At 42.3% G+C, this 21,913-nt stretch overlaps 1 protein-coding gene across 2 annotated transcripts in view; it reads right to left on the bottom strand.

The window, feature by feature from the left end:
* The window catches only part of MBOAT2 (membrane bound glycerophospholipid O-acyltransferase 2), a 240,890-nt gene that overhangs the window by 7,990 nt on the left and 210,987 nt on the right, over nt 1-21,913 (bottom strand). For both annotated transcript variants that reach the window (XM_032795186.2, XM_075063689.1), the window contains 4 exons: nt 20,548-20,651; nt 20,076-20,140; nt 17,821-17,953; nt 1,763-1,914 (listed from right to left, as the gene is read on the bottom strand). In XM_032795186.2, coding sequence (XP_032651077.1) covers nt 1,763-1,914; nt 17,821-17,953; nt 20,076-20,140; nt 20,548-20,651 — 454 coding nt within the window. The remainder of the gene's footprint in view (nt 1-1,762; nt 1,915-17,820; nt 17,954-20,075; nt 20,141-20,547; nt 20,652-21,913) is intronic.

Raw genomic sequence — 21,913 nt, 5'->3', positions numbered from 1 at the left:
AGTGACAGAACTTGGGACCCCAGCCAATGGCCTGGAGAATGGATACCCCAGCGACTGGTGACCCAGAGGCCCAGCTCAGAAGTCACAGCCAGTTTTGGCCAGTGGGAGGACAATGGGCTGTGAAGAGGGGACCCCAGTGACCTAACCAGGTGGTTCCAACCAGAGAGGGCCAGAGGACAGAAGAGAGGAGAGGAGGCCCAAGTGACCCTCTTAACCCAGCTTTGCAGGCACACATGCCATTAGGTATTTGGGAAGTACGATATATTTTGATGTATTCCATACTCTGGCAAATGTACTATATTTAATAAAAGAGAAACAGTAGAAACAAAAAATAAGGCAAAAGTGAAAAAATATCCTGGAGCAATGAGAAGTGGAGGAGAAGAATAATGGCAGCAAAGAAACTTCACTTCTAACTGGGTTATTGGACTTTCCAGTTGACTAACCCCATAAACAGGTGTTAGAGCCCTGGTGCAGTTCTACTTATTCATTATAATACGGTAGAACCTGAGAGTTATGAGTTACAAAAGTGACCAGTCAACCACACGCAATCAGGCGGCAGCAGAGACCCGCCCTCCCCAATACGGTACTGCATTAAATGAAATCTGAAAATATACAGGGAAAGTTGAAATATTTTTTGACAAGGTAAGGAAACTTCTGAGATTGTTTCATTTAAATGAAAATGGTTAAAAGCAGCATTTTTCTTCCGCATAGTGAAGGTTCAAAGCTATATTAAGTCAATGTTCAGTTGTAAACTTTTAAAAGAACAACCATGTCATTTTGTTCAATATTACAAACATTTCAGAGTTACAAACAACCTCCATTCTTGAATTGTTCATAACTCTGAGGTTCCACTGTAAGTGTGGCCTGATAACTCACCCATGGGAGGAAGGTTCAAAAGACTTTCTTGGGAGGGGGAACTATAAGTGGCGTTTGGAGCATCCCCAGGGCAGCCAACTGCATAGAAGATGCTTAGATTGAAGTTTATATTGTGTTATTTTGGGGTTGCAAATAAAGCCACACCCAAGCATGGGGTGAGTTTGGACACTAACTTGGGTTTGTATGCTGCACCAAGGACACGGTCGGGACTAAACCTGTTCATATCAAACCATGTTTACTAGCTTTAACTATAGAAAATCCAACACTGGAATTAGAGATCTATCCAAATGAAATTCTCGCCTCTGAGCTAAGATGTGAAAAAATTATCTATGTATACCTTACTGCCAGACTGTGTACTGAATAGTTACACATACTGTCACTATATGTGTATGCACACACACTATATAGTATGTTAAACACCTGTGTCACTTTAAAACTGCAAACAAAAAATGGAAAAAAAAAAAAAAAAAAAAAGAGGGATTTTCCTGCTATATTTAAGAGTCTTCTGTGAAGCACTCTCTCTTTTGAGAAATATATACCTATTTATCCTTTTATGGTTGGTTATTCATGAAAGTTATGTTAGGCAGTGGTCACTTATTCCTGTTGCTTTGTGCCGCTTGACCCATTTTCTAATCTCAGATGTGCGCTCTGAATGGCTTCTATGCCAGGAAATTCAATAGTGCACTTGTGCTCTGTGTGCATAAGGAACTATGAAAATTGTTATTTATTTTTGTTTTTTCAAACTGGATGACAACTCAGTTAGCTGGCAAGATAGTGATCCAAATACTACATTTTTATTCACCACTCAAAGTAGAACCCCGTCACAAGACTAATTTAACTTGCCTCTGAGTTCAGTGATTTTTAAAAAACCATAAAGTATACTTACGTGTAAAACATGAAAGAGGGTTTTACAGAGAGCAGCACAAATGGTACAACTGTGTAACTTATTGCTACTTGAGTTGCTATCCATGTGATGACATCGTAACATAATTTAACAGTAGGAGAATCAACAAAGTAGTGTCTAATGTTGTTTCTCATCTAAAAAAAGCAGATAACAATGAACAGTATTAGTAACTAAAACACTGTTATTGAGAGCTAGTTTTATTGCATTTTATTTGTTCCATTGCCATGAAAGCCTTCAGGCACTAAAGACTTCATCTTATCTCCAGTTTTTTTCCTCTTCTCACTTTGTCCTAGAAGACATCTGGTGGGGAAAGGGTTTCACATACTTTATGCTGAGACAAGGAACCTATTGGAAAGAAGATTTCAATGCCACTCTATACATAAGTCAAAGGATTCATCTAAGAACACTGCAGTTGGTACATCTATGTCCGAACCAAACCCAGCATCCATTGACTTAAGGTACAGATAGCTTGCACACCCTGGCCTTCAGCTTACCATGCATTCTCTGGCCTAAGAATTTAGTATTAGAATTTAGTATTTTCAATATATCCAATCTAATTTGAGACTTCTTGTCTGATTGAAACAGCCTTGTTTTACAGTAAGTGACATCTAATCTTCTGTAAATATACATTTGTGAATAATATGAAAATAGAATACTTCAACAAAAGTCTCCTTAAGGTAAGCCATTCCCATATACTCACTGACAGAATTACAGTCCAAAGCATTAAAAAGCATCACGTTTTATCTAAATGTAAGAAATTTGAACTGTATTTCAGAAGTCTCAATGATGTAGTAGTTAATATAACAAAATATGTACATAACACATTAACACACAGCTCCTGTATGTTTCTTTGAGAACCTTGTGTAACCCAGGGACCTCTAGGTGCTAGGGTTGCCAACTTTCTACTCACACAAAACCAAGCCCCGCCCCTTCTCCAAGGCCCTGACCCTGCTTACTCCATATATCTCCCCCGCCCCCCGTCACTCAGTCTCCCAACCCTCACTCACTTGCTCATTTTCACTGGGCTGGGGCAGGGGGTTGAGGTGTGGAAGGGGGTGAGGGCTCTGGCTGGGGGTGTGGGCTCCAGGATGGGGCCAGAAATGAGGAGTTTAGGGTGCGAGAGGGGGCTCTGGGGTGGAGCCGAGTGATTCAGAATATGGGAGGGAGCTCTGGGTGCAGTTCCAGGGTAAGGCCAGAAATGAGGGGTTCAGGTGCAGGAGGGGGCTCCGGGCTGGGGACAGGGGTGTGTGAGGGTTCCAGCTTGGGATGCAGGCTCTTGGGCTGGTGATGAGGGGCTTGGGGTGCAGGAGAGTGCTCCGGGCTGGGACTGAGGGATTCGGAGTGTGTGTGTGGGGGAGGGATCAGGGCTGGGGCAAGGGGTTGGGGAGCGGGAGGAAGTCACGGGTGCAGGCTCTCACTGGCGCTTACCTCAGGCAGCTCCTGGAAGCAGCGGCATGTCCCCGCTCTGACTTCTAGGCGGAGGCATGGCCAGGTGGTTCTGCACAGCCAATGGGAGCAGCAGAGCTGGTGCTTGGGGTCCCCTGGCTGCCCCTATGCATAGGAGCCAGAAGCGGGACATGCCACTGCTTCCAAGAGCCACACGGAGCCTTGGGAGCCTGCCTTAGCCCCACTGTGCTGCTGACTGGACTTTTAATAGCCTAGTCAGTCATGCTGACCAGAGCCACCAGTGTCACTTTTCAACCAGGTGTTCCCATCGAAAACCAGACACCTGGCAACCCTATTTGGTGCCAACTGACAGAGCTCACAGGGGTACATAAGGGCTATGGGGTTTTGGGAGCAAAGGTACATTTAGGCTTGAGAGAAACCTGCTGTGAATTTTAACAGCATAAATGTAAGTAGAACTGTGCACGTGAAAATTATAGAGTAATCATGTTTAGTGTTGTGCATGTGTAACAAATTTCAGAGAAATCATGTTTGTGAGAGTGGCAGGATGGACTAGGTCTGGAGGCCTCTGCTGGAGACCTCATGGTCCTGTATTACCCTGTCCCAGAACAGAGCAGCAAAAAGTCCTCCAGGGAGTCTAGAGTGGCTACAGAAGACAAGCCAATCAGAGGGGCTGCTGGAGCAACCAGTAAGGGTCAGAAAGGCTAGATAAAAGGCAAACAGCAGAGCAGAGCCTTCAGTGACTGTGTGGTGCTGGACAAGGGAGGACCAAGTGCCTGGCTGGTCAGATGAACAGTAGGACTGTAGATAGCTCACCAGACACACTGAGTCCAGCAAAGGCTGCCAAAGACCAGGTGCCTGGCTGGCTGGATAGCAGCAGAGCTGTCAAACAGTTAATGCGGGCAGGCTGAGCCCAGAGGACTGAGCATAAAACCTGACCAGACCAGACAAGGGTACCGAGATAGGTCCTGCTGGTCTGGTAGCAGACTGAGTCCAGGGAGGGCTGCTGAAAAGGACACCAGTTGAGCTGTGACCTGGTGTGCCTAGGGCAGCCTCACTGGAAATGCCAAGGTCAGGGCAGGCTGCAAAAGGGAGAGCAGATACTCCCAACGCTGGTGGGTAACACAGAATTTAAAGTCACAAACTGTGCTTCTGATTCCCCCACACTGGTTATCAAGAAACAAAAAAAGAAATCACACAGCCCCCTTATTGCATTCCAGTTCTCTGGCTCCCAATCAGCACCTAGGTGCAGTACAGTGAGAAGTTATTTAAAAAATTCTGCTCACATATACAAAATGTTCTTCTGACTCCAAAGGGTCACCAGGTCAGTATAGGTTTGAATCTTACCCAAAATACCATGCTGCCAGCCAATCCTTCAGTGTCTAAAACTAAAGATTTGTTATAAAGACAGAACAAGAAGAGAGTTGGTAAAGCAGTCACATACATACAAAGACTTCAAAGTCCATATTCAGGTTCCTAGCAAAACTGGTGAGTTTGCTGGCTTGAAGGTCCCTCTGGAACACATCCACAGCTTGGATGGGTCATTCAGTTCTTTGTTCAGAGTGGAGTGACCAGATGTCCCGATTTTATAGGGATAGTCCTGATTTTTGGGTCTTTTTCTTATATAGGCTCCTATTACCCCTCACCCCGTCCCAATTTTTCACATTTGCTGTCTGGTCACCCTAGTTCAGAGCCTTGTTTATAGAAAGCTTACTCCAGAGGTAAGAAGCAGGACTGAAGACAAAATGGAGAAGATGCAGCTGCCTTTTATAGCCTTTGGCCATGCAGCTTGTATTTTCTTTGTTTCAAATACAAGCTGCCTAGCCATGTCCTGGGCAGCTTAGAGTTCTGTCCATAGGCATGCCTCTGCATGCCTTGCTGAGTCATAAAGTGTATCCCTTTCCTTCTCTCAATGGGTCAATTGTATAGCTGATGTCCCTTGATAGGACATCAAGAAGGCTAGGCGGTGCTAATGCCAATCTGTCTGGCGGGGTGTTAGCCAGATGCACAGCACAAGTTTGGAACTACAGACATACCATACATGTAACTTACAATAAAAAAGTGATACAGAAACAAAAAAGAATAATTTGCCAGGTATTATAAAACATTTTTGCAGATACCTTACCACGGTATGCCTAGCATAACTCATTGTAATTTTTACAATATTGGTATTCATAATATCCTAAAGTATCCCACAAATTCAATACAGCTTCACAGAGGGTACCAAGATAGGCCCCGGCTAGGTGTCTGAAGAAGGCAGTGCCTCTGGGAAGAAACCTAAGAGCTACGGCCCCATACCAGGGTTGTGATAAGAACTCGGGACGATATACTCTGATAGAGGGGGGAACGTTTGTGTGGCTTGGCCGGAGGGCTGAGCTGCCAAAGATCGGATGAGAGAACCAGCGGCCAGAGCATACTCGCAAGAGGCAGATGCCATCCTGAGGTAAGACCAAAAAAGAAACACAAGCTCACACCTAACCAAGAGAAAAGGGGCCATCCATGAGAGGTGGGTGCCCCTCCCCATGAAAAAAACTGTGTTTGCAGGCACTGTCAGCCAGAGAAAAGGGGGCATGCATGAGAGATGGGTGCTGACCCCATTACAGTAACAAAAAGAAAAGATGACTAATACACAAAAAAGATAACAAATAAGTTAATGTAACAAAGGGACGTTGAAGCTGTATTGTCTGGTGCTGGAGGCGACTGTGATGAGATCATCCTAATGAGTTTCCTATTCTTAAGTAACCACTAACTGCTGAGTGTTTTTCCTTAATAAAGAGTTGTTAGACATATCTTGAGTAAGGGAATCACAAACCAACACTCAGGTCCCCTGGGTCTGGTAGCTACATACTAATTTGCCACAGACTATCAAAAAATCTCTACTGAAAGCCTGTTTCACACTGATAACCATAATCATTGTGAAATGTATGTACAGATGATATGTAAGGAGTTGTGTGTGTATATATACTGAAAATTGTGGTTTAAAGGTATATAAACATGTTCTGTTCAGTTAAGACAGACTGAGATTTGTGTACAGGACAGAAACTGATATAAACTAAGCAATGGATCCTAAAACCTGATTCCTCTTTTTCCCCAGTCTCATCCCCTCTCATATTCCTCCTCAACCTCTTCCTTTCTTCAGGTTCGTTCCCCTTACACATGAGCATGCATTGTCTTTTTTTAGTGAGGGGAGGGATAGCTCAGTGGTTTGAGCATTGGCCTGCTAAAGCCAGGGTTGTGAGCTCTATCCTTGAGGGGGCCACTTAAGGATCTGGGGTAAAATCAGTATTTAGTCCTGCTAGTGAAGGCAGGGGGCTGAACTCAATGACCTTCCAGCTCTATGAGAATAATATATCTCTATACATTATATCTCTCACATCATTAAAAATACCCATCCTGGACTCTACTTTCCTTTCCAACTATTGCCTGATCTTCCTTCTCTCCATCATCTGACATGCTGGGTAAAGTTTTCAAAACACTGAAGCGTCTAAGTCACTTTTGAAAATAGGATATAGGTGCTTAAGTGATATAGATGCCATTGAAAATTTTACTTGCTGTCTGTAATTGCTATCCGCAGTTCCTTTCCTTTAGTTCCCTTCTTGCCCTTCTCCAATCTCGCTTCTACCCTCTACATTTCATCAAAACTGCACTCCCTCAGATCTCTAATGACCTCCTCTTGACTAAATCTTGGGTTCTTTATCCTTGTCCACCTTGACCTCTTGGAGATTTCTGACACCGTCAACCAGTCCTGACTTCTTGAAATTTTGTCCTCCATTGACTTTCATAGCTCTCACTCTCATAATTCTTCCACCTCTCCAATCGGTCCTTCAGGGTCTCACCTGTTGGGTCCTCCTCCTTCTCCCCTCTCCTATTCTGAGCAGGCATCCCACAACTCTGTCACTAATCCCCAAGTATGGCTCTATCAGTTTTATGCCACTAACTCACAAATCAACCTTTCTACAGATGAGCAATCCTCCTCCTCTTCCTAAGACAGCATATCTGTCTGCCTTTCTAATATTTCCCTTTGGATGTCCAGTTGTCATCTTAATTTGACCATGGCCCAAACTGAGCTTTGCTCTTTCCTCTCAAGCCTTCCCCTTCTCCATCATTTTTCACAACATCACCCACCTCCTAGTCATACAGGCACTTAAACTAAGGGTCATTTTGTATTCTCTCTACACCCATCCATCCAAACTCTGTGTAAACTTTTCAGATTTTTCTACAGAAATATCTAAGATCCAGCCTCTCTTCTTTCCACACACCGTAACTCTCACCCAGGCCCTCATCTCACACCTTGACTATGGGAACCTCCTCCTTAAGAGCACCCCAGTACCCAGGGGGCAAGGGCTCACTGATATCAGACAGTGAGTTTCAGCTGGCCTGACCAGTTTGGTATATCCCAGTTAACTTATGTCATAATCTGTATCTAGCAGGTGTTGTGTAAGGTATACTTGGAAAACCAATAAACCAATGATCATTACTATTGCATTGTGTGTATATAGTAAATTCCCAAAGGACTGAACAAATGTGAAGGAAATATGAGACTAAATGTGTCTGACCCATATAAGTCTGGGGAGTGGGTAAATAGGTTTTTCCAGACAAAGAAAAGACCAATGCCTCCATCCAGGTGCAATCACAGACAATTGGCAATCACAGTCATTCACTGGCACATCAGAGGCTGCAAGGACAAGTCAATTTGCATTGTAGAAAGCACTAGCAGTGAAAAAGAAACTGGAACCTCTTCCATCAGACGCCCCAGCACCTTTCCCCACAGCAAGGGCACTTGAACTTTGAGAAGCATACATTTAAAAAATTCACTGGACTATAAAAGAGAGGGGCAAAGAACTGCTAGTGACTGTTCGCCTCAGAAGACAAAGCAACTGAGCACTTAGGACTTTGTGGGAGATCCTGAGCAAGAGGGTGGTCAGCCATCTTGCTGGAAGGAAGCATGGTAAGACTCTTAAAAAAACTATGGTCTTGGTTCAAGGTAAGACTTAATCATTAGAGTGTGTTTTTCACTTTTATTTGTTGGTAGCCATTTCTGACCTTAACAGTCACACTTTAATTAACTTAAAACCACGTTCATTAAATAAAATGATTAATTGTCTTACTATTATTCTAAATCAGCCCAGTGCTGTGTTTGACTTGATTATTAACTTCAGTTAAAGCAACAAGCTGCTGTGTATTTTTCTCTTTATGGGAGCAATGGACTTTATTACTCCTCTGAGTGTTCCAGGTGAGGGCTGGACATTTCAGGGCAGATAATTTTGTGGAAATTCAGGACTGAATGTGTGTGTGCTGGACTAGTAATAACCAAGCGTACTGGAGACCAGAGTGTGGCTGTAGTGTAACACACAGTCTGCTGGAGTCAGAGTTGCTGAACAAGGCTGCTCAACCCACAGACACTTAGGCCAGGTCTACACTACGAGATTAAATCGATTTTAGATACGCAATTTCAGCTACGACAATAGCGTAGCTGAAATCGAATATCTAAAATCGATTTACTCACCCGTCTTCACCGCGCGGGATCGATCCGCGCGGCTCGCTGTGTCGAATCCGGAAGTCCGGTCGTCTAGCTGGAGTTCCGTAATCGATCTAAGCACGCTCTGGGATCGAGATATCGCGTCCAGACCAGACGCGATATTTCGATCCCCGAGCAATTGATTTTAACGCGCCAATCTGGCGCGTAGTCTAGACGTGGCCCCAGAGTGCTTGCTTGTATGCTGACTGGGAGCACCCAGACAGGGAGCTACAGCAGCAGAGCATTTTAAGGCACTGAGGATTACAAGACAAGCTGTGACACAACCTCTCACTGGTCTGGGTTGAACCTCAAATCGTGGCATTCCCCCCTCTTACTTTGACAAATGCCATCTTGCCCTTGTCAAGCCCATTCAAAACTCTGTTGCCAAGTTCACATTCCTGGATTCTTGTTGTGACTAAACCATCCTCTCTCACCTCCACTGATTCCCTGTTCTCCACAGCAAACCACACCAACTACTCAAAAAACCCCACATCCACGTTTAAAGCCCTTCATTGTTTAACCCTGCAATTCTAATTAAGAATGGAGCCACTGACTTGTATCTCAGCTGTGCCAATGATCCCAGCCCCATCACTTAGTCCAGTTTTCTTTCAAGCACTTTTCTGTTTCTTCCATTGTGGCTCCTTCAGCATGAGAGGAGGAGCTCCTTTTAAAATACTGTAAGGTAACTACACAGTCATCTTTCACATCATTCCTCAAGACTTATCACCTTGCCATGATGTCAACTAAACACTTGACGACTACAGTTGGTGTCCTGAAACTGCTACTTACTACCAAACAATGTCACTGTTGCTGTGTCCTCCCCATGCTCCCATTTCTCTGTTGTATGCACTTGCTGTGTTTATTATTGCTTAGATTGTAAACTCTCTGCAGAAGGAATGTTTGTTTTTTTCTCCTTCCCCCTCTTTCATTATGTATGGATAGTGAGTGCCTCGCTAGCACACAGTGGAGGCTTGATCTCTGGGGCCCCTATGGATCACTAGAAAACAAACAAGTACTGTGGATGACATTTAAAACACAATCCGGAAAAAAGTATGTGATTTTTAGTAGAACAAAATTCTAGTATCATAAGTTAAATATAAAGTATCCATTATATCATATAGTCCAGAACCTGCCCAAGCACAATTGTCCCGTACATAGATCTTGTGCTTTGAACAGCACAGTTTAACATTTTTCTATGGCTTAGGCTTCTACCACTTCCTTTGGAAGATGATTATTCGAGTTTCTCCCCCAACATTTGTAGGTGATTACTTCCTTGTTTAGCAGTTTAGCCAAATTAAAGAAATTTAGTTCTTTAAATCTTTCCTCATAAATTCATCCGGCCAGCCTGGTACAGTTTATATAAATCATTCACTGATTGCAGTGAATAATGATAGACAGACCAATAAGCTACTGCAATCTTTTATGTGTGTACACAAGTATTTTGGACAATTTTTTAAGTGGATGCTATTTGACCTACTTAAGTACCCTGCAAACAAATTTATAAACATACTAGATTTGTTATCTGACCCTTTTTGAGATTAATGATGTTTAGATTGATGGACAGTTGATCTGACAAGGTTCTTGGCTCAGAATCAGGCTACAGAGATGTAACACTACAGAGTTCAATATCTTGTGGAGAGTCTCAAGGTGGATGACAAGGATACTCACACTGAGGGAAAAGTAAAACCTTAGATATCTTTATTGAAATAATGAACAAAGACAGAAAGGATCCAAGTCACATAAAAAGGTAGAGAATACAATATTAGGGTTATCTGTGGTAGCATTCTTTGCATAAGCTCTTAGAAATGCATACTCAAACCCTTCCTTGAGGACCTGGTGGTAAGAGACAAAGGGGTCAGCCCTGTCTCTGGTATGCCGTAGTGTCTGATGGTCCAAGTTCCTCAATTAATTGAAGGATCAAGTAGTGGAAAGCAGACAGGGATTGAAGAAACCCAGAAAAGAACAAGCCCCAGACCACATGGTTGCTGCCCTGTTATAAGGCTTGAACATCATCCGCTCATGCTCAGTCTTCCATACCTAAATTTAGCCTTTTCACCAACATAATACGGAGGTGTATTTATTCTGTAGGTTAACATATTGATATGTGTAACTGCCATCTTAGCTTATTATCATACACATCACTTAAGCAGATTTGTGGTTATTACTTCCATTGTCTTTATGGTAGAATTTACTGGTACATTTTGACTCCTACCATTGAGCAAGCTCTCCTAACTTCCCTAAAGGTAACCTGTGATGGGATCTGCCCCATGCTGGTGGAGAAAGGGTTAAAAGCAGCCCTGAGGAGGCTGTGCAGCAGACAGCCAATAAGAGAGAGGCTGCAATGAGCAGTCAATGAGGGCAGCGCAGGCCCATATATAAAGAGGGCTGTAGGGCAGAGCGGGCAGTTAATTTTAATAATAATTGGAGATAGGTCTATCTCCTAGAACTGGAAGGGACCTTGAAAGGTCATTGAGTCCAGCCCCCTACCTTCACTAGCAGGACCAAGTACTGATTTTTGCCCCAGATCCCTAAGTGGCCCCCTCAAGGGCTGAACTCACAACTCTGGCTTTAGCAGGCCAATGCTCAAACCACTGAGCTATCCCTCCCCCTCTTGGGAGCCCAGGGAGAAAGGACTGGGTTCCTGAAGGGCTGACAGAACTGCCAGCACTCTGAACAGAGCAGTGCTGGGCTGGGTGAGGGAGCGAGAGGGCACTCCAGCCTGACTGGCTGAAAGACTGAAGTCCAGATACAGGGGCAGAGAAGGTGCTAGGGGTATGGTGAAATGGACAGTGGGGGTTGAAGGAGATGCAGCACATGGCTGCTGCCTAGAGGGTCTCTGGGTCAGAACCCAAGGTAGTGGGAGGGCCCAGGTCTCCTCCCCAGTACCACCACTGAGGAGAGTGGCCAGTGAAAGGTTGCAGTTTGCCACTGAAGCAAGTAGCTAGAACCTTAGGCTGCAGTCGGCCACGGAGGCAAGTGGCTGGACAGAGGACAGTTGTTCCCCCAGAATGGGGGGGGGGGGGGGGGGGATGGAATGGGGCACAGCAGGAGGGCTGTGTCCTGAAGAGGATGCTGCAATCCTTGAGGCAACGCAGGTCCGGAGCAGAAGTGACAGTGGCGAGACACCACTGGAGGAGGGCGCCCTGTGAAAAGACTGAGCTAATTCACAGAATAACCAGCAGGAGGCACCATGGTGGTGAGTCAGCACAATTACATAACCGTGAAGCCATTTATTTAAGACAAGGGTTATGCCATACTTAACCACACTTATGCTAATTTATGCTTAAGATAATGTTTTACAGGATACAGACCTGTAGGTTTCTTGTGTTTCAGCTGATGAAAGCCACTAAATATAATGAAGGCAAGTCAGGGAGTAATAGGCAAGCTTGCCCTACAGGCTACAGATTGTAACAGCCAGTGTTAAATATTTGACATGAAGCCTTTTAAACACAGTATTAGTTCATAGTATAAATTTATCACATTTAAAGAAATATACAGTAAGTACCATGAAAAAAATTACAGTCCTATTGAAAGCTTTGTGATTCCCTGTCGGCACTGGATGGCTCTCATAAGTTTACTCAGGGCCACAAGGTTAAGCTGATAGCAATGGAGACTGATTCAGGAGATTTCTAGTTCAACACATAAGTGGAAGGATACACTTGGGTTCTCATTTTGGGGGCTGAAAGTAGAAGTCTGTAGGGCCAAAAATTGCATAGCATGTTGAGAGAGTGGAAGATGAAGCATTTTTGAAGTCTTGGGCCATAGCTATGGGATAGGGCAGGAAAATCCTTTCGTCCTGTAATGTCCACAAAGTCCCAGTTAACAAAACTAATCAGGCTGTTCACCACTTAGAACGGGGATAGGCAACCTATGGCACGAGTGCTGAAGGTGGCACGCGAGCTGATTTTCAGTGGCACTCACACTGCCCGGGTCCTGGCCACTGGTCTGGGGGGGCTCTGCATTTTAATTTTAATTTTAAATGAAGCTTCTTAAACATTTTAAAAACCTTATGTATTTTACATACAACAATAGTTTAATTATATATTATAGACTTATAGAAAGAGATCTAAAAACATTAAAATGTATTACTGGCACACAAAACTTTAAATTAGAGTGAATAAATGAAGACTTGGCACACCACTTCTGAAAGGTTGCCAACCCCTGACTTAGAACAGTCTGGCTGCCTCATATTAGCCAAGGCTTGTAGAAGAGCTCTGTGTAAGTTGGAAAGCTGAAGCTGGTCCCATAAAAAATATTACCTCACCCACCTTATCTGTCTAATTGGGAAAGGCTTTTACTTATTTTTGGAGATTTTTCTACCAATTTGGGAATAAGTTCTATCTAATGAACAATTGTTTGTCCTTTGTCTTCACTTTGATCGTTTTGCCAGTTACCAACCTGTACCTTCAGATTTTGTATGTTTGGTTTTTTTTGGAGGGATAGTGGTGGTAAAGCAGTTCTACTATCTGCAGCCTTCTTACTGACCCCTTTCAATCTGGCTTTGAGTCTGGATACAGTCAGTATTTGTGCTGATTTCATTAAGAGACTGTCTGTCCTGTGAAGGACAAGATCAAGTGTCTATGCAGATTCTGGTATCGTTATGAAAGGCTGCTGATGGAGGAGCATAATTATGTGTTCCTTACTCAGTGAATCTTGGCAGTAACTGACAGAATCATGCCTGAGAAGCTCTACGATCCAGGACTGTATCACTGATGGAACAAAAGTGAGACTGAAAAAAGCGTTTCAGATCTGATTTCTTATTAAGGCATAGCTAGATGGTGGAGTGTTTTAAAGAAGATAAGTTTGTGCTTTGTGCAAGGGTTACACTAAAATCTAAAACACTTCTTTTGGATTTTTAGCTAATCTTGAATTCTCAGATAGCAGCAGTTGAGTCTGTCTAGGACATTGTGGTCTTTCCTTACTGCTGTCCTTGCCAGAATTATCCATGCTTTTTTGTTTTGTTTTGGGTTTTTTTGTATTCAACTCGGTAGCTACCCTTAAAAACTATTCAGAAATTTTTGCTAGCACTGGCTTGCTTAGTGGTGCTTCTTGAGTACAACAAATTACACCTAAACTGGCTACCAACTTGTTTCTGGCTGAGACTCAAGTCATTATGTATAAATTCCTACACTGCTTAGGGACCTGGTTTTCCGTAAGACCACCTCTGTCTTTATGCTCCATCTTAAGAGCTGAGATCAGTGAGGATGCTTCTGTTATACGTAAGAGATTTGACCTCTGAGGCTGAGCTCTCTCACTGGAGTATCCTCCACTGGTCCAAAGTAGTCTTTACTTCAGACCTTGAAAGTACAAAATAAGCAGGCTGTCTACTTACTCAGGCTTCTGCTTGAGGAATGACCTGATTAAGTGGAGTTTTTTGTGGTTAGGAACAAGTTCTTTTGAGGTCAAAATTACTTCTTTTTTTTGCGGGTTTTATTTATTTTTTAATTTATTTTATTGTTCAGTGTGGGCCTGATCCAATGCCAATAAAAGTTAATGGAGCAAAGTTTTACAAATGAAAAAATTAGATTCAATTGTCAAATGTTAATCACACTTCCATTTTAAGGTTTAAAAAAAATAATTTTAAAAGCGCTAGGTAGAAGCAAAAATTAAGTTTTTAGAAAGGGCCTTATGCAGTATGAAGTGGCCTTATTTGCTTCCCTGTGATATCTCAAAATACGTTCTTGTGAATGTGTAAATTACTTTACAGTCTGAGATAGTGTCATTTTAAGCAAAAGTTAAATATTCATGTTTCAGTTACAGTACCTGCAGCATACTATTATGGCAATTATAACACACACTAAGGTCTAAAAGCACAAACAGAGAGAAAACGCACACAAAGTAAATTTTAAATGATCATTCTTTCATTGGACAAAGAGCTGCTTCATAATGACAGAGACATCCCTCGAGGGAGGCGCGCAGGGCACAGGCGCCAGCTTTTTCCTTTACCCAGAGGTGCTCAACTCCTGCTCAGCCCCAGGCCTCACACTCCACCCCTTCCCCCAAACCCCCATCTCTGCTCTGCCTCTTCCCACCCAGTTCTGCCCCCTCCCCAGCCTCATTCCATCTTGCCTGTTTCCACCCAGTTCCGCCCCTGTCCCTCTCAGTGCCTCTTCCACGCCTCAGAACAGCTGATGGTAGCTGCTGGGACACACCGGGAGGGAGGGGTAGGAGTTGACTGGTGGTGCCGCCGGCAGGTGGGAGGTGCCAGGGGGTGGGTGGAGGAGGGAAGCTAGCTGCCGATTTTTTTCTGTGGGTGCTCCAGCCCTGGACCACCCACAGAGTTGGTGCCTATGCGGAGAGCATGAGAGAGCTCATTACAGCTGAGTTGGCCCAGCTGCAGGGTCAGTTACAGTACATGCCTTAAGGACCTCATAAGAGTGGAAGATCAGTGCAATTTCATTCCATCCTACCCTACTCCCCTGTCACACCTCTTACCCTCAGTTGAAAGCTGAGACAGGAGACTGCCTCCAAGTGAGTTTCCACCAAAAGAGTTTCCCTTCACAAGGGATATTACTTATCACCAGAATCCTGCCCCTTTGTGCCATCTGCGCAGTGCAACAGTGTCACATCATAGTGGACAATCTGGCCGTAGACATAGTGCCCTGTGCACATGACTCAAAAGAACTCCTAAACCTAAATCTTGGGATTATATACCAATTTCTTCCATGGTCTTAGAAAAGTCATGCACCTAAATTTCAGTCAATACTGAAATGAGATTAAGGTTTTCCTATCTCACAAGATTATGAAGACTGTTGAAGATGAAAAAATCCTATACAATTACTACCTATGATTATCCTGAGTGTCATATCCTGCTCAACAAAATGCCTCAGCATGTTTCCTCCCAACATCACACCCATCACTGAATTGTCCTGGAGTGTGGAGCCTGTGTAGAATAGGAAGATATGGTCCACTTCCTCTCCCACCCTCCAAAGATGCCATGTTTTAATGGTGCAATACAAAATAAGGGCTTTTAAATATATTATACATAAGCCATTGTACCTTTAATTTGTATGCACAACTACAACTGCATGTGAAAAATTGAACTAACTATCTAAGGCAGTGGTCCCCAACCTTTTTTGTCTGGTGGTCGTCGGACAACAAGCCACCGAGGACCATGGCAGACAAGCATCCACCGAAATGCCACCAAGAAGCAGCGTCATCAAGAGGCATTGCTGCCAAAATGCTGCTGAAAATCAGCGGCATTTCAGCGCCGCCGCCTCTTAATGATGCCACTTTTCAGCAGCATTTTGGCAGATGCTTGTCCGCCGGCCAGTACGCGGGTGCAGATAGATGCCCCAGCGGGCATCATGGGGGGACCGCTGATCTAAGGTATTTATATGGCTCCCATCAACATAGTACCTGAGTGCCTCGCAATCTTAAGTTTTTATCTTCGCAAACCCACTGTGAGGTAGGAATTGCTATTATCCCCATTTTACAGAAGGGAATGAGGCACACAGAGGCTAAGTGACTTGATCAAGGTCACACAGGAAGTTTGTGGGAGAGCAGGGAATTAAACCCAGGTATCCTCAAATCCTAAATTAGCATCCTATCCACTGGGCCAACCTTCTGCTTTAATTGTTCAAGCAAATGGTCAGCTATGCATCTACATGGCCATTTTGCCAATCTGTAGTAAACTGAAGTGTAAATTAGAAACAATTGTATATGCAGTTTAAAAAAAATCAACCCAGTTAAGATTTATCATTCAACTTCTATAGAATTAGCTATAAATAAATCTAGGTTATTTATGCTTGAAAGGATTAGATTGTAATCAGTAAATGTCATTAATAAGGAATTGAGAGGAAGGTGGTGATCACAGAGAATCTGATCTTCACAGACCTAACAAGAGACAGTAAATAACTGACATGATAAAACCCTTCAATCCGTTTTTGATAGTCAGTCAGCACTACTAATACACACAAACCCAAGCTCTGTAAATGTGAGAGCTAACCATACCTGTGAGAGAGACGAAATACGACAGTGAGAGGTGCTCCACTGGAGAGTGGAGTGTTGCGATTCGTGCCAGGGAACTGTTTATGGGCCTTGCCTGGGGCTCTAGTTTTGTATCAGCCTGGTTGAAAAGTGTGAAGATCCACCCCTCCAGTGGCAGTAAAGGGGAAGAGAATTTATGTCTATATACTGCTCCTCCAGAGACTCCTGACTGTTGTTAGGAAAGAGGCCACAGCTTTAAAATGGGACAATAATGCTAACCCGTGTTTGTAAAATGCTTTGAGATCTATGGAGAAAACTATTATGTTTTATTAGTAGTAGGAGAGGTCTGATAAACTGAAGCTCCAGCTCCCATTAGCAGTTGGAAGGTGCAAAGAGTCTTGTGCTCTCTCTCTCTCTCTCGCCTTCCAAGCCTCCCGCCTGCTCTGACAGCAAAGAGGTCTTTGTTACTGTATCCTTCCCTGCTCAGCCTCCATTTTTGGTGTCCTCTTCCTCCTTGGTTAACTCTAGTACCTCCTTTCCCAAGCAGCACTGTGACATTGACAAATTTCTTGACAGGGTTTACTTTAGTTTCTGGGTTTATTCTTCTGGATCCACAGGGTTCTGAATAGCAGCAATAAAATTGACTAGAATCTTATTAATGTCACTCTGCTATTGCTTGGTAGAACTCTGAGCAGCAAATGTACTAGAGACGTTTGTCTGCTGGCTGAGGAGAACACTGCTTTACTTTATTATCTTTACAAAAGTACCAAATACACGTTTATTTTAAAATTATTATTAAATTCTACAGAAATTGTTAGCTTAGGCCTCCAAACCCTAATAAAAGATTCCTTCTCCTCACTGGCAAGTATGTGTCTTTTTAATATCACTTTTAACTATATCTGTTCACACCACAGTAACATTGTACAAGATAGTCAGTGAAGCTTGAGAATGTCACGTGAAAGATGTGCTACAGATGCACTAACAGCAGTGTAGTCCTTCCTCTTTCGTCTTTCCTCCCATCCCTCCTTTCTATTCACTACTGCTGTTACATCTAAAATATATATTATACTTTTTGGGCCCAAGATTGTGTCTGAGTTTCCCTTGTGATGCACACATCTTTGGGCACTGTAGCATAGTCACTTTGCTTTTACAAACTACTTACTCATTAAAATACATGGTTGGTACTTACGGCTCGTGCTGCTAATGTCATTAGTACTCCTGTTAAAAATGTTAAATAATATCCTGGGTACACACCATGCCAAATGGCTGAAAGGATGAAGGTCTGGATCGTAGGACTGAAGGAAGCTCGCTCATAGCATACTCTAACAAGTAAAGTAAATGTATTAAAGGCAAAAGGTATAAGGGAGAGAAGATGATCAACAATAGTGCCAATAACTATTTAAAACCTAGCAAGCCATAGATTAAATAGCAGTTGCTATTTGATTACATAGTTCTATTGAATCTTGGACTTAAACGTTAACATATTACGATTTACAGAAAACGCTGTAACTTTACACTCTGCTTTGATACCAGATCTCAATGCTACTATGTATGCTTCTTCATAATGGTGTGACACCACTTCCGAGAGGCAGAACTCTACTGGTTAGCTGCTGTAGCTGGACGGGAAATGTATTACCTGTCCAATGACATTTTTTGAGATTTTGAAAAAAAGTTCCCATCCCAAACTAGGATGAAGTTGTTCATGAACCAAAAAATCGGAACAAATTCAGACTGGGTCAATTGAAATGTTTAATTGCAATAATTTCAAAACATTTAGTTTCAATATTGACCTTTAGTTACTTTAAGCCTTTTTTCTATACTATAAATTAATTTAATTTTGAAATGAAGTCATTATGATCCCCAAACTGGAGCTTTTCCAGAAATAGGAAAACACGGAAATGGGACATCTCAACAATGTACATTGTTTTTTCAAAATGGGAAACTTATTAAAACCAACTCTTTGCAGCAGTTTTGTTTTTGATGAATTGGAATTTTCTGATTTAAAAAAATTGTTTTGTTGAAAAATTCCCAACCAGCCCTAGTAGGGAGTATGTCTCTAGACCCTCGGCTATATGTGCAACTGCACCTTCATGCTGACTTCTCTGGCAATAAATTCTATGACATCATGAGTTTGGCTTGCAAATAGGTGTTTACATTAGCAGACATAGTTTGATCTTCCCTGCAATAAAATTTAAATTATTAAAACTTTTCAGGGATGGAACAAATGTTTGGGGAGGAGGGTGTACCCCCCTCCACACACCCTCTTGTAAGGAGAGCAAGTTTGAGGGATATACTCTACTCTCTGGAGGAGGCAGTTGATGGTGTGTTCCACTATTTGAAGAGCGGGTTTACATTTGCTGGGAGCACTTTCCCTGTTATAAGCCATGTTGGACTTGGAAGGAGGAGTTTGATTAAACAGAACAACTACAAAGCCATAGAGTTCCTAGTATGCATCAGTGCCCTAGATCTGGTATCACAGCAGGACTGTAATACTTGCTCTGAGAATGAGTATCAATCTACTCTACAGGCTTTATTCCACATCTCCATCTTAACATTGGAAATGCACTGCTAATTCAAGAGGCCAATCCAGCAGAATACATATGAATCAACCACAGGTTGCAGAAGACTGCAGTTACTGTCTTTACATGAGTTGTCTATTCAGAGATGCTAGTCATCTTTTGCATAGGGCCAAAACTTAGGAAAGACGTCTTCACAACTAGAAGTTACTTCATAGAACAGGAATCTTATATAAATTAGCTTCTCCTGCTTACCAACATCCAATTTCCTGGATGTGTGGCTATCAAGTTTCTGCAGTCCAAAGTGTTTAGTAAAGGCATACGTAAGGCTCCAAGATGGCGGTCTACCCAGACTGCCAGCTATTAATAAAGTTCATCTCCTGAGGGGAAAATGGACCTGCCTCAATATAATTGCCCAGAAGGATGGGCATTTTCTGCGTTCTATTCACCTAGCTGAAAAGTGGGATATTTCATTTGGCTCTATTAATCCTCCTCAAAACAATTCCAAGGGGGAACAGCAGGGAAGCATTAGCCCATTGGGAACCATCTCTTATTTCTGGCCAAGTCAGGAAACAGTGAATCTGCCAATTACATAAGGGTACTGAACAAGACAATGTGTACACAGTGTATTCTCCCAACTGCATTCCCATGTAGTTTAAAGCTTACAGTGTAGTTTCTAGGAAGGAAGAGGGTGCACACAGTTCCCATTCATAATACAGGGAAGATTCTGTGACTGAATAGCTAAAAAAGCTCACAGGGTCCTCCACAGACCAGCAGCCAGAGGCAGATAATGCTATAATTAAAGCGTAGCATCGATTATGCAGCTGCATTGGTTTAGGATCTCTAATAACAAGTATTCATAGATTATTTTTAAAGATAAGTAATAAAGAAACTTCAAAGTAGAAAAGTTTTCTTTTAAATACAGTACCTTTTAAGCCAAAGAGCTGTTTGAATATTCCAGTTATCAAGAAACATCTTGAAACTTGTTGAAAACTATAAAATCAAAACATTAATTATTTCTGCAAAACGTAAAGAGGCCATGTTAAAGACTCATGCTATATTTCAGAATAGTGTGATACACAAACCAAGTATTCTTTGGGGATGAGCTGAATAAAGACAGCAGGAATTTACTCAACCACTCTATTATGGGCCTGCTTTTATTCCTTAATTTGTAACTCTACATTTAGAGTATTCATAATCACAAAAAATCCCACAAGCTGGTTGGCTTGCAGAAGATATCCAAAATGTATGTGATTTGTCACTCCTTCCCCCAGAGGCTGATTGTTACCTCTGATTTGTGACACCTTTGTAATCCTGAGAATAGAAAAGTATAAGACAATTTAATGCCTTTAAAATTTTCTGCATTAGCACAATTTTATCTGAAAGAGCCATGAACAAACCTCTATATGCTGGATTCTCAGATTTGATATTAAATCCCAGCATGATGCTCCATTTTTGTCATATCCTCTAAAACCAAACCCCGCTGCATTATTAATTGCATCTGCTGCAATGAAACAAGAGAAAACAATTGACGTAAGTAGTTACAAATTGCCTACATTACAAATATTGTGCATCATATGAAAAGTACTTTGTACATGTGATTTGTTGTATTAATGTACTTTTTGGCTGTATATTTAAATGTTTAGAAGCACCTAGAGTCACTGGATTAGGCACTTAACTATCAAGAGAAAAGAATAAGACAAATAAGCATATAGGTTTGCAAACCAAGTCATTTTCAATCTTAAAATAATTTTTATAAAAAAAGAAAATCAAACAGGCATATAACACACCATCAGTTTCACAATGTAGGCACCGTCTCCTATCACAGGACATTTATTTCTATTTGGTCTTTTCTTTGTACTTGGGAGAGGGTATCTTTGCCTTCCAATATGCCTGTTCGATCAAACTGACAGAGGAACCCATTCAAGCTCACTGCGATGCATGGTATTAACTACCACCCAAAGAGAACAGAAAAATTGGAATTTGATCAGTTTTATTTTGAATATAAACTGAACTCAATTTAAGGTTACAAAGCACAGGCGTATCCACTGGTTGCAGGGGTTTGAGAAAGTGTCCCAATGTTCAGATATCTTCCTTCACTTATGAGGGATACCTGAGCTAAATATGTAAATACAAAAAGGAAATTGTCTCACTGCATGATGTTTCAGATAGCATACCAAAGTCTCATGCTCTAAATATGTGCCTGTTAAAAATCAATGGGGGGAAAATCAACTACTGAAAAGGACATGATTTCTAATGTGTACTCAAAATTTCTTCTAATAGTACAAGTCCTGATATCAGGACAGCCCACAGTTCCTTTCTGATACAAGTGAAGTTTGGGAGGAAATATCAAAACATATTATAGAAAATGTGCAAATGTGTGGCCAAATGAAAAGAGGGAATGATGTGCCAGAGGCAGTGAAGAAGGAAAGGTTTAAGTAATGGCAGAAAATAAAAATGGTGGAAAGTTATAAGGAATGCAAGCTTGTAAAGATAACACTACAAAGAGCAGATGCAGAAACTAAGGGTCAGATATTTAAAGACTTGTAAGCAGTCCTACTGATGAAGGAAGGGGGAAAAGGAATATATCAATTAGCCAACAATAGGCATAGAAGCACAGAGAACTTGGGAACTGTAAAGTGTGTCCAAGATGAAAACGGAAGAGTAGTAGTGGAAGATGGTGATATCACTAGGAGGTGGTAGCTGTTTTATGAGAAGCTGCTCAGTGAAGACAATGTGAAGAAACCACCTAAGGAAGTATGTGCA

The sequence above is a fragment of the Chelonoidis abingdonii genome, chromosome 3 (assembly GCF_003597395.2).
Source record: "Chelonoidis abingdonii isolate Lonesome George chromosome 3, CheloAbing_2.0, whole genome shotgun sequence".
NCBI lineage: Eukaryota > Metazoa > Chordata > Testudines > Testudinidae > Chelonoidis > Chelonoidis abingdonii.
This window is presented reverse-complemented; position numbering and strand designations above follow the sequence as displayed.